The sequence below is a fragment of the Triticum urartu genome, chromosome 5A, assembly GCF_056163025.1.
Source record: "Triticum urartu cultivar PI428250 chromosome 5A, HENAU_Tu73, whole genome shotgun sequence".
NCBI classification, from domain to species: domain Eukaryota; kingdom Viridiplantae; phylum Streptophyta; class Magnoliopsida; order Poales; family Poaceae; genus Triticum; species Triticum urartu.
The window spans coordinates 277,724,985-277,739,164 of NC_141877.1; the positions used below are offsets into that span (position 1 = coordinate 277,724,985).

The 14,180-nt window shown below is 42.4% G+C and overlaps 1 protein-coding gene across 1 annotated transcript in view; it reads left to right on the top strand.

Annotated features, from left to right (window-relative positions):
• LOC147971057 (uncharacterized) overlaps nt 1-3,478 on the top strand; it is a 67,940-nt gene extending 64,462 nt beyond the window's left edge. The window contains exon 3 of the mRNA XM_087523803.1: nt 3,239-3,478. Within this exon, the coding sequence (XP_087379929.1) occupies nt 3,239-3,478 (240 nt within the window). The remainder of the gene's footprint in view (nt 1-3,238) is intronic.
• Nucleotides 3,479-14,180: the final 10,702 nt, after the last annotated feature.

The following is a 14,180-nucleotide window of genomic DNA, read 5'->3' on the forward strand; positions in this document are numbered from 1 at the left end:
GGGCGGCGGTGCGGCAAGGCGGCGGCGCGACGTGGCGGGGCGATGGCGCGCGACAGCGGCGGCGGCGGCCTAGGGTTAGGGTTCCGGTGCGGGGCGGCAGCTTGGGCTAACGGGCTCAGGGTCGGCGCTATATAAAGGCCCGGCCGGAGGAGTCCTGGCCGAACACGGCCCAAAGTCTGTTTTGTTTTTTTATAATTATGCGCAAAAAAATACTAAAATATGGAAATCATGAAATCCCCAACTCTCTCTGAGGGTCCTTGAGTTGCGTAGAATTTCTATGATCAAGCCAGAAGCAAATAAAAATATGATATGCATTGATGATCTAATGTATAACATTCCAAATTGAAAATTTGGGATGTTACAGGTGCGCCAAGATATTTTATATCGCATCCCACACGATTCTTTCTAGTAAATTGTTTGTGGTATAGCTGATTTTTTCATTATGTTTTGAAAGACAAAATGGTGTTATGGAGGGAAAGAATGGTGTTTGAATTGCTAGAACATTTACGAACAGTGAACATGCAACTAGTACATGATGTCGTGTTTAAATTTGGAATTATTCCGGGTTCGTTTGGCATTTTTAAGCATTAAATGAGTTTCTGGGCATTTAATGTGCATAATTCAAATTTGAACTAGAAGCACATGCTCCAATGCACCAAAGTTTGTTGAAAAATCACATGTGTGTCTTTGGATGAAATTTATAGTTCCCATGTAAGAAATGGGAATGAAATTCAAACATTTGGGCGTCGTGGCTCGGCCGGAAAGATTGGTAAACTTGGTTTTTTTAATTCCTATAAATCCAAAACACACGTGAAAATCATGAAACTTGGCATGATGTCATGACATGGCACCAACATGTTGCATTAAATTTTTTGGACGAATTAGGACAAGCTTTGGTGTAAGCGTCTTGCAAACCGGAGCTTCCCTCAAGAAGGCTCGTGGCTTCTCCCGCCTTAATTTTTGTACACTGGCAGATTAGACCAAATAGAAGTATCGTGCTAAATTTTGGAATTATTCCAGGTTCGTTTGGCCTTTTTATACATTAATTGAGTTTTTGGGCATTTAATTTGCATAATTCAAATTTGAATTACAAGCACATGCTCCAGTGCACCAAAGTTGGTTAAAAATCACATGTCTGTCTTTGCGTTAATTTACAGGTTCCATGAAAGAAATGTGAATGAAATTCAAACATCTGGGCGTCGTGGCTCGGCCGGAAAGATTGAGGAACTTGGTTTTTTAATTCCTGTAAATCCAAAACACGCCTGAAAATCATGAAACTTGACATGGTGTCATGACATGGAACCAACATGCTGCGGTAATTTTTTTGGCCGAATTGGGACAAGCTTTGGTGTAAGCTTCTTGCAAACTGGAGCTTCCCTCAAGAAGGCTCATGGTTCCGAGAGGGAACGTGTCACCTCCGTGTGCGAAATGAGATATGTCCACTGCCTTCTCCCACCTTAATTTTTTACACAAGCAGATTAGACCAAATAGAAGTATCGTGCTAAATTTTGAACTACAAGCATGTGCTCCAGTGCACCAAAGTTGGTTGAAAAATCACATGTGTGTCCTTGAGTGAATTTATAGGCCCCATGCAAGAAATGGGAATGAAATTCAAACATCTGGGTGTCATGGTTCGGCCGGGTAGATTGAGAAACCTGGTTTTTTAATTCCTGTAAATCCAAAACACGTCTGAAAATCATGAAACTTGGCATGGTGTCATGATGTGGCACCAGCATGCTGCGGTAATTTTTTTGGTCGAATTGGGACAAGCTTTGGTGTAAGCTTCTTGCAAACTAGAGCTTCCCTCAAGAAGGCTCGTGGTTCCGAGAGGGAATGTGTCACCTCCATGTGCGAAACGACATACGTACACTGCCTTCTCCCGCCTTATTTTTTTACACAGGAAGATTAGACAAAATAGAAGTATCATGCTAAATTTTGGAATTATTCGGAGTTCGTTTGGCCTTTTTTATACATTTATTGAGTTTCTGCACATTTAACGTGCATAATTCAAGTTTGAACTACAAGCACATGCTCCAGTGCACCAAGGTTTTTTGAAAAATCACATGTGTGTCCTGGGGTGAATTTCTAGGTCCCATGCAAGAAATGGGAATGAAATTCAAACATCTGGGTGTCGTGGCTCGGCGGGAAAGATTGAGAAACTTGGTTTTTTTAATTCCTATAAATCCAAAACACGCCTGAAAATCATGAAACTTGGCATGGTTTCATGACATGGCACCAACATGCCGTGGTAATTTTTCTGTCTGGTTTGCGAAGGCGCACACATTAACAATCAATAAAGTCATTTTAGAACAAGTGATGTCACGTTACAAATCAGAAACACAAGTATTATTGAAACCGTGGGCGTTCTACTTACCAATTACGTGCCGCCATGTGTCCCCTTTTTTATTGGCTAGGAGGTGTCGTGCGGGGTAGCTATTTGAGTACGGGAGGCATGCGGTCAGACCCCTGTGCATGCTCATCGGGAGGAGAGCCCTTTGACCGCTACCCGTCGCGCACGTCCCTCCCAACGTCTCCATTAATGGTGCCCGAGCCCCTGTTCTACAGCGTGGCTATATGTCTCACTGGACTAAGATTTAATAGAGAAAAATGAAAATCAGAAAAGAAAGTATTGCACGGATCTTGATGTAAGATCTGACGGACCTATATAGCATCGACTGTGACTTATAGCAAGCATGATGAATATAAGGACAATGAAAGTGGATAAAATTTGTCTTACATATTTAGGAACATAATTAAAAAAGCCACATACGACAACACCCAAAATACACAAGGGCAAAAGAAGAAGGAAGACAACGATCTGGCTCGCTGATCTCTATGTTGCTGTAGGCCGCGGGAACTAGTGTCCGCGGCGAGCGGCGATGAGCTCTTTCTCGTCCTCAAGATGCTGCTTGAGAGCATCCACGGATTCCTCCACCAGCCTTGTGCGCTCGATGTGCAGCATGGCGTTCCCGTCCATAAGTTTCTCGACGATGACACCGGTCGACTTCAACAAGGCTCCTCCGCACTTCTGATGATGTTCGCCCTCAGCAGGTCGTGCTCGGCCTGGAGCTTTGCATTGCTCTCATTTAGTTGCCGGATGACACCGGTAGCCTCTTCAAAAGAGGCTTTCATGTCGTCCTGCAACCTTGCCCAGCCGGAGATCTGATCCATCTGGCTATGGACAATCGCAATTATGCGCCTGTAAGAGTCCTCGCCTTCTCACGAGACATTTTCCCAGGCTGCCGCGGCGCAGGAGGACATCTTTGCTGCATTCGTGGTGCAGCGGGACATCGCTTCTGCTTCCGCGGCGCGGCCGGACCAGTCTTCCGCATCGACGGTGCGGTGGGCCCTGCATGCTGCTTCGGCGGTGTGGCGCGACCTCTATGCTGCTATGGCCGCGCGGTGGGACATGCCGGCTGCGTTCGCGGTGAGGCAGGACATCTCTTGTGCTTCTACTTCCATGCTTGCATCTCCCTAGTGGCAATCTCTCGATCCAAAACTCACGCTGGCCATGGCGGATGCAAAGGGAAAGATGATGAATGACTTGTTTGTTTTTGTGGATGAGGAGTTGAGGAGGTATGTGCAGTCATCTTGTAGTAGTAGTATCTATAACCGAGTAGTAATACGCTCCTAAGTGGGAAACCGTTTAGGTTTTGATCGGTGTGAACAGGTTTGCAATTTGGAATGTGACGGGACGCTTGCTCAAAATTTACTGATGGTTATAAGTGCGACACTATTCCCGGAAGGCGTAATGTGGGCACGTACGCCTTCTCGGCCGCGTACGTGGCGTTTTCACCGTAGGGTGCATGATAACCCACAAGTATAGGGGATCGCAACAGTTTTCGATAAGTAAGAGTGTCAAACCCAACGAGGAGCTAAAGGTAGAACAAATATTCCCTCAAGTTCTATCGACCACCGATACAACTCTACGCACGCTTGACGTTCGCTTTACCTAGAACAAGTATGAAACTAGAAGAACTTTGTAGGTGTTGTTGGATAGGTTTGCAAGATAATAAAGAGTACGTAAATAAAAAGTAGGGGCTGTTTAGATAAAGAAACAATAAAGTAAATATAGCGAGTGTGGAAAAGTGGTGGTAGGAGTTGTGGAATTGCCCCTAAGCAATTGACTACTTTACTAGACCGATAGCAAGTATTATGTGGGAGAGGCCACTGCTAGCAAGTCATCCCTGACTTGGAATTCTATGCACTTATGATTGGAACTATTAGCAAGCATCCGCAACTACTAACGTTCATTAAGGTAAAACCCAACCATAGCATTAAGATAAATTGGTCCCCCTTCAATCCCGTATGCATCAATTTCTATGCTAGGTTGAAGCTTTTGTCACTCTTGCCCTCCAATACATAGTCCTATCAACATACAACTAACCCTAGGGTGTGATCCACGCGCGCAATCATATGATGGGCACCAAAGGACATCAACATAACCACAAGCAAATTAAATCAATCATAGCAATTCATCAACCACCGATAGGACAACGAAAATCTACTCAGACATCATAGGATGGCAACACATCATTGGATAATAATATGAAGCATAAAGCACCATGTTCAAGTAGAGGGTACAGCAAGTTGCGGGAGAGTGTACCGCTGTAGATAGAGGAGGGAAGGTGATGGAGATATTGGTGAAGATGGCGGAGGTGTTGGTGAAGATCACGGTGATGATGATGATTATGGCCATGGTGGCGTTCTGGCGCCACCGAAGGAGAGGGGGAGAGGGGCCCCCTTCTTCCTCTTCTTCCTTGACCTCCTCCCTAGATGGGAGAAGGGTTTCTCCTCTGGTCCTTGTCCTCCATGGCATGGGAGGGGCGAGAGCCCCTCCGAGATTGGATCTGTCTCTCTGTCTCTCTCTGTTTCTGCGTTCTGTTCTGTCTCCGTTTCACCATTTCGTGTATATATGGAGATTCGTAACTCCGATTGGCCTGAAACTTTCGCCGTGATTTTTTTTTCTGGATATTAGCTTTCTTGCGGCAAAAGAAGAGCGTCAACCGCCTTACGGCGGGCTCACGAGGGTAGGGGCGCGCCATGGGGGGGTGCGCCCCTGCCTCGTGACCACCTCGGGCACTGGTTCGCGTTGATTTTCCCTCCGAATTTTCCATATTTTCCAAAAATAAGCTCCGTCCGTTTTTATCCCGTTTGGACTCCATTTAATATGGATATTCTGTGAAACCAAAAACATGCAACAGACAGGATCTGTCACTGGGCACTGGATCAATATGTTAGTCCCAAAAATAATATAAAAAGTTGCCAAAAGTATATGAAAGCTGTAGAATATTGGCATGGAACAATCAAAAATTATTGATACGATGGAGACGTATCAGCATCCCCAAGCTTAATTCCTGCTCGTCCTCGAGTAGGTAAATGGTAAAAAAGATAATTTTTGATGTGGAATGCTACCTAGCATAATCTTGATCATATGTCTAATCATGGCATGAATATTAAGACACGAGTGATTCAAAGCAATAGTTTATCATTTGACATAAAAACAATAATACTTCAAGCCTACTAATAAAGCAATCATGACTTTTCAAAATAACATGGCCAAAGAAAGTTATCCCTAAAAAATCATATAGTCTGGCTATGCTCCATCTTCACCACACAAAATATTCACATCATGCACAACCCCGATGACAAGCCAAGCAATTATTTCATACTTTTGATGTTCTCAAACCTTTTCAACTTTCACGCAATACATGAGCGTGAGCCATGGACATAGCACTATAGGTGGAATAGAATATGATGGTGGAGAAGACAAAAAGGAGAAGATAGTCTCACATCAACTAGGCATGTCAACGGGCTATGGAGATGCCCATCAATAGATATCAATGTGAGTGAGTAGGGATTGCCATGCAACGGATGCACTAGAGCTATAAGTGTATGAAAGCTCCAACTGAAACTAAGTGGGTGTGCATCCAACTTGCTTGCTCATGAAGACCTCGGGCATTTGAGGAAGCCCATCATCGGAATATACAAGCCAAGTTCTATAATGAAAATTCCCACTAGTATATGAAAGTGATAACTCAAGAGACTCTCTATATGAAGAACATGGTGCTACTTTGAAGCACAAGTGTGGAAAAAGGATAGTAGCACTGCCCCTTCTCTCTTTTTCTCTCTTTTTTTTATTTTTTTTGTTTTTTTGGTGGGCTTCTTTGGCATCTTTTATTATTTTTTGTAAAGTCCGGAGTCTCATCCCGACTTATGGGAGAATCATAGTCTCCATCATCCTTTCCTCACCGGGGCAATGCTCTAATAATGATGGTCATCACACTTTTATTTACTTACAACTCAATATTACAACTCGATACTAGAACAAAGATATGAATCTATATGAATGCCTCCGGTGGTGTACCGGGATGTGCAATGATCTAGCGTAGCAATGACATCAAAAAATGGACAAGCCATGAAAACATCATGCTAGCTATACGATCATGCAAAGCAATATGACAATGAATGCTCAAGTCATGTATATGATGATGATGGAAGTTGCATGGCAATATATCTCGGAATGGCTGTGGAAATGCCATAATAGGTAGGTATGGTGGTTGTTTTGAGGAAGGTATATGGTGGGTTTATGGTACCGGCGAAAGTTGCGCGGTACTAGAGAGGCTAGCAATGGTGGAAGGGTGAGAGTGCGTATAATCCATGGACTCAACATTAGTCATAAAGAACTCGCATACTTATTGCAAAAATCTATTAGTCATCAAAACAAAGTACTACGCGCATGCTCCTAGGGGGATAGATTGGTAGGAAAAGACCATCGCTCGCCCCGACCGCCACTCTTAAGGAAGACAATCAATAAATAAATCATGCTCCGACTTCGTTACATAACGGTTCACCATACGTGCATGCTACGGGAATCACAAACCTCAACACAAGTATTTCTACAATCCACAATTACCCACTAGCATTACTCTAATATTACCATCTCTATATCGCAAAACTATTGCAAGGAATCAAACATATCATATTCAGTGATCTACAAGTTTTATGTAGGATTTTATGACTAACCATGTGAATGACCAATTCCTGTCATCTCTCTAAATAGATATAAGTGAAGCAAGAGAGTTTAATTCTTTATACAAAAGATATGCCCGTGCTCTAACAAATATAAGTGAAGCAAAAGAGCATTCTACAAATGGCGGTTGTCTATGTAAAGAGAAACATGCAATCCAAACTTCAAATGATATAAGTGAAGCACATGAAGCATTCTATAAAGCCATACTCAAAAGATATAAGTGAAGTGCAAAGAGCATTCTATAAATCAATCAAGGACTATCTCATACCAGCATGGTGCATAAAAAGAAAAATAAAAACCTAAATGCAAAAGACGCTCCAAGATTGCACATATCGCATGAACGAAACAAATCTGAAAACATACCGATACTTGTTGAAGAAAGAGGGGATGCCTTCCCAGCATCCCCAAGCTTAGACGCTTGAGTCTCCTTGAATATTTACTTGGGGTGCCTCAGGCATCCCCAAGCTTGAGCTCTTTCCTCTCTTCCTTCTTCTCACATCGAGACCTTCTCGATCATCGAACACTTCATCCACACAAAAGTTCAACAGAAAACTCGGTAAGATCTTTTAGTATAATAAAGCAAATCACTACTCTAAGTACTGTTGCAAACCAACTCATATTTTGTTTTTGCATTGTGTCTACTGTAGTATAACTTTTTCATGGCTTAATCCACTAATATAAATTGATAGTTTCATCAAAACAAGCAAACTATGCATCAAAAACAGAATCTGTCTAAAACAGAACAGTCTGTAATAATCTGAACATTCACCATATTTCTGATACTTGAAACATTCTACCAAAATTAGGAAAAATAAAAAATTTGTATAGGAATACAGTTCAAAAAGAATCAGAACCATTTGACATTCCAGCTAAAAATGTAAAATTTCACACTACAGCCAAAGTTTCTGTCCTGCACCGCACAAACCATCAAGCAATGTAAACATCCTAAAGGCAAACCTTGGCACATTATTTTTATAATACAATGGAATTGTACAAGGGGATAATTATTTTTGTTGAAAATTTTCTGTAATCAAGATTCACAAAGTTGTCGTGAGCATGAACAAAGTTCAAGGAGCTCTCCCACTTCAACAGTGCTTGTCTTTCTCACTTTCACTTTCCTTTTTGAAATTTTTTGGGTTCCCCTCTTTATTTTTGTTGTTTTTAAACTATATGAAAGAACTCAACAGAAATAAATGACTCTCTAAAACTTCCGGGTTGTCTCCCTGGCAGCGCTTTCTTTAAAGCCATTAAGCTAGGCATATAGTGCTCAAGTAGTGAATCCACCCGGATCCCAAGGTATATCAAAGCCAAATTTAATTAACAATGATTTGTAATTTAGTAGTGAGAAGAAAGCAACATATATCAAGCAATGACGAAGTCTAACTCTCTTCCTATGCACCGGCATTTCATAAAAGAACAATTCATGCACACCTAGTAAAGGCCAATGCATAGTATAAACAGTTTCTTGCAATTTTATCGTATTGGAAACATAGAGAGGTGGAGATATAGTTCCTCTCTCATAATAATTGCAAGTAGAAGCAGCAAGCACATGCATATTATATATATCAAAATCATCATGTGCAACAGTAAAAGGCAACCCATCAATGTAATCCTTAATAAGTGCAAACTTCTCCGATATAGTGTCGTTTGGAGAATTCAAAAAGATAATAGGACTATCATGCGTGGGTGCAATAGCAACAATTTCATGTTTAACATAAGGAACTATAGCAAGTTCATCTCCATAAGCCTAATTCATATTGGCATCTTGGCCACAAGCATAGCAAGCATCATCAAAAAGGGATATTTCAAAAGAATCAAAGGGATCATAACAGTCATCATAGCAATCATCCTTCGGTAAGCACGAAGGGGGATTAAACAATGTATGAGTTGGAGAGTTACTCTCATTAGAAGGTGGGCACGGGTGATCAATCCGCTCTTCCTCCTTTTGTTCTTCGCTCTCCTCCTCATCTTTTTCATCCAATGAGCTCACAGTTTCATCAATTTCTTCCTCCATAGATTCCTGCAAAATATTAGTCTCTTCTTGGACAGCGGAAACTTCCTTAATAAATGCATTAATATAGTAATTATATTCATAATTTTCATAGCAATATCTAAGTATAGAAAGACTTTCAGGCCTATGAACACCATCATCATCAAAAGCTTCATACTTTTCAAACAAAGATTCTATTTCATAAGCAGCCTTAAAAGCAACAAATTCTTCTATTTGTTCAACATCATAATAATCATATATACCATTAGCATAAGAAGCTAAGGTTTCATTATCATTAAATTTGCATGAAAAGGGAAGGTGTGGAGCCTTCATCCTAGAGCAACAGGTAATATCATATCTCAAGCATAGATTCCAGGCATACCAACACAACATAATAAATTGATCCCATAATAGTTTCCCTTTTTGTGTCAAGCGATAATCCCTAAAGTATTCACATTGATCGAACATGTCTCCCATTATAAAGTTGAATGGGGTTTTCTCAGGATTATCAAAGTAGTACTTAATATATTTCACATAATGAGAATCGAGGGTTTTAGGAGTTACCCCATCTCCATGAGTAGCAAGTACACCTAATTTTTTTGTTATTTCGTGTTCCATATCCATAACTAAAGATAAAGAACAACTAAGAACAGCAAATAAAAATTACTTAGTGATAAAGCAAACAAGCACATATGAGAATATTCACCCCATGCTATTGCTCCCCGGCAACGGCGCCAGAAAAAGGTCTTGATAACCCACAAGTATAGGGGATCGCAATAGTTTTCGATAAGTAAGAGTGTCGAACCCAACGAGGAGCTAAAGGTAGAACAAATATTCCCTCAAGTTCTATCGACCACCGATAAAACTCTACGCACGCTTGACGTTCGCTTTACCTAGAACAAGTATGAAACTAGAAGTACTTTGTACATGTTGTTGGATAGGTTTGCAAGATAATAAAGAGTACGTAAATAAAAAGTAGGGGCTGTTTAGATAAAGAAACAATTAAGTAAATATAGCGAGTGTGGAAAAGTGGTGGTAGGAGTTGTGGAATTGCCCCTAAGCAATTGACTACTTTACTAGACCGATAGCAAGTATTATGTGGGAGAGGCCACTGCTAGCATGTCATCCCTGACTTTAAATTCTATGCACTTATGATTGGAACTATTAGCAAGCATCCGCAACTACTAACTTTCATTAACGTAAAACCCAACCATAGCACTAAGATAAATTGGTCCCCCTTCAATCCCGTATGCATCAATTTCTATGCTAGGTTGAAGCTTCTGTCAGTCTTGCCCTCCAATACATAGTCCTATCAACATACAACTAACCCTAGGGTGTGATCCACACACGCAATCATATGATGGGCACCAAAGGACAACAACATAACCACAAGCAAATTAAATCAATCATAGCAATTCATCAACCACCGATAGGACAATGAAAATCTACTCCGACATCATAGGATGGCAACACATCATTGGATAATAATATGAAGCATAAAGCACCATGTTCAAGTAGAGGGTACAACGGGTTGCGGGAGAGTGGACCGATGTAGATAGAGGGGGGGAAGGTGATGGAGATGTTGGTGAAGATGGTCGAGGTGTTGGTGAAGATCACGGTGATGATGATGATGATGATGGCCACGGTGGCGTTCCGGCGCCACCGGAGGAGAGGGGGAGAGGGGCCCCCTTCTTCCTCTTCTTCCTTGACCTCCTCCCTAGATGGGAGAAGGGTTTCCCCTCTGGTCCTTGTCCTCCATGGCATGGGAGGGGCGAGAGCCCCTCCGAGAATTGATCTGTCTCTCTGTCTCTCTCTGTTTCTGCGTCCTGTTCTGTCTCTGTTTCACCGTTTCGTGTATATATGGAGATCCATAACTCCGATTGGCCTGAAACCTTCGCCGTGAATTTTTTTCCGAATATTAGCTTTCTTGCGGCAAAAGAAGAGCGTCAACCGCCTTATAGTGGGATCATGAGGGTAGGGGCGCGCCCTAGGGGGGCGCCCCCCTGCCTCGCGACCACCTTGGGCACTGGTTCGCGTTGATTTTCCTTCCGAATTTTCCATATTTTCCAAAAATAAGCTCCGTCTGTTTTTATCCCGTTTGGACTCCGTTTAATATGGATATTCTGCGAAACCAAAAACATGCAACAGACAGGAACTGGCACTGGATCAATATGTTAGTCCCAAAAATAATATAAAAAGTTGCCAAAAGTATATGAAAGTTGTTGAATATTGGCATGGAACAATCAAAAATTATAGATACGACGGAGACGTATCAGTGCACCACAATATGCAATGTCAGCACACGTCTTGTTCCAACAACCGTGCGCGCTCGTTATTACCATTGTGCACGCTTCTTTTAATTAGAATGTGTGTGCCCGTCTAGCGCACACACACGTTGATCCATCTAACTGTTTCAGTTTGTCGTGGCTAATGGCAAATAGTTCATCCATGTGAAGTGTATGCCATCAATCGCAGACACTTTGATCTGGCTGGCCCATTTCTGTTCTGTTGCCTAATAAAAAACAGTTAATCCTTCTGAAGCGTATGCCCTCAATCACACACACCTTGATCTGGCTGACCATTTTCTTTTGTGTTTCCTAATCACAAACAGATCATCCGAGTGAATCGTATGATGTATATCGCACAGGCCTTCATCAGGCTGCTCGTTCTTTATATTCTGTCTCATCGCAAACAGTTCATTGGACTGAACTGTATGCCCTGCATTGCACATGCAACTAAAAACTGAACCGTGTTTGATGGCTCCGCCATCACAAACGTTTGGCACCTTTTTTGACGGTTCTTTTACACCATCGTTTGCGATTATTGCATCACACATAGTTTCGTCGAAAGGTCTCTGATCGTAGTGTCGCATTAGCAGCATCCCGCGGTAGTGCTTGTTGCTCATGATTGCGCAGACTTTGCGATGCTTGTCAGCCAAGCTTTCTGAACTGAAACTGGTTTGAGCGAGTACCAGGAGTCGCTCAAGCGTACTCGAGATGTGGGCCCATCCTTGAGTCAGCCTGCTCAGAAACATCGATTCTGGATCCCACACAATGTTCATCACCGACCTTCTCTAGTACCAAGGCCATCTTATGTTGCACCTCATCTGCCTTCGCCATCGACAAAACTAACGATTCAGGGTGAGCAGTGCAATGATGTAGCTCCTCGCCATAATGATGGTTTATGCCGCAAGTGTGGACAACCAGGGGACCTTGCTCTCAACTGTCGCCAGGGTCAACTACAAAATGCTTCACGTCCTCCTGTTGGCCATGGGAAGGGCCGTCGAAACCATCCTAGCAGAAATTGTAGTGCCAGGCCGCCTACTATGAGTGGTGGTCAAGTCACCCATGTCAAGATTGAAGATGCTCGTGAGTTCCCAAAAAATGTGATGGGTACCCTTTGCATTAATTCAGTGCCAGCTTCTGTCCTCTTTGATTCAGGAGCCTCACATGCTTTTGTGTCCCAACAGTTTGCTCAGTTGCATGGGCTAGGCATGGAACAATTACCAACTCCTTTAGCGGTTCAATCACCGGGATCCAAGTGGAAAACCACAATGTTAATCCCTCACAACCAAATAGAAATTGGATATCTACTATTTCTGGCTTCTCTCATTATACTCGGACCTTCCAACATAGACATCATTCTTGGTATGGATTGGTTGACAGCCCATAATGCTTTGATTGACTGTGCTACCAAGATAGTCCAGCTCACTCACCCTTCTGGCCAGATAGTCCAATACTCAGACCAAGCAGCTCAGGATGCCGAGAATCAGACATATGTACTGAATGCATTGAATGCTTCACCTCTTGAGGTAATAGAGAACATTCCAGTTGTTCGTGATTTCGAAGATCGCCAAGCCCCTGACTAGTATGCTTCACAAAGGCGTCAAGTTCGAGTGGACAGAAAAGTGTCAGGAAAGTTTGCAAGACTCAAAGACAAGCTGATTTCTGCCCCAGTGCTTGCTCCTCCAGATACTAAGAAGGATTTCGTCATTTACTGCGACGCTTCATGTCAAGGATTATGTTGTGTCCTAATGCAAGAGCGTAGAGTGATTGCTTATGCCTCTCATCAATTGCGCCCTCACGAAGAGAATTATCCAGTTCATGACCTCGAGCTTGCTGCTGTTATACATGCCCTTAAATAGTGGCAACATTACCTGCTCGATAATCGTTGTGAGATCTTCACCGACCACCAAAGTTTGAAGTACCTGTTTACCCAACCAGACCTGAACCTCCGTCAGCAGAGATGGATGGAGACTGTAGCAGACTTTGACTTGGGTATTTCCTATACACTAGGCAAGGCTAATGTAATGGCTGATGCTTTGAGCCACAAGTCATATAGCAACCATCTCGAGGTTTGCAAAGTTCAGCCCTTGCTTGTTGAAGAATTCAGAAAGCTGAACCTCCATATTGTTCCTCCGGGTGCACTCACTCCCCCTCCTAAGGAGTTCCGCAAGATGAACCTGATGACCCACAAGTATATGGGATCAATTGTAGCTCTTTTCGATAAGTAAGAGTATCGAACCCAATGAGGAGCAGAAGGAAATGACAAGTGGTTTTCAGCAAGGTAATGTCTGCAAGTGCTGAAATTGTAAGTAGTGGAGTAGATTGATAGCAAGATAATTTGTAACGAGCAAGTAACGTTAATAGTAACAAAAGTGCAGCAAGGTAGTCCAATCCTTATGAGGCAAATGACAGGCCAAAATGGTCTCTTATGATAAGCAAAGCGTTCTTGAGGGTAAACGGGAATTTCATCTAGTCACTTTCATCATGTTGGTTCGATTTGTGTTCGCTACTTTGATAATTTGATATGTGGGTGGACCGGTGCTTAGATGCTGTTCTTACTTGAACAAACCTCCCAATTATGATTAACCCTCCCGCAAGCATCTGCAACTACGAGAAAAGTATTAAGAATAAATTCTAACCATAGCATTAAACTTTTGGATCGAATCGGTCCCTTACGGATTAGCGCATAAACTGGGGTTTAAGCTTCTGTCACTCTTGCAACCCACCATATAATTGCTACTCCACAATGCATTCCCTTAGGCCCAAATATGGTGAAGTGCCATGTAGTCGACGTTCTCATGACACCACTAAGGGAATCACAACATACATACTATCAAAATATCGAACACATATCAAGTTCACATGATTACTT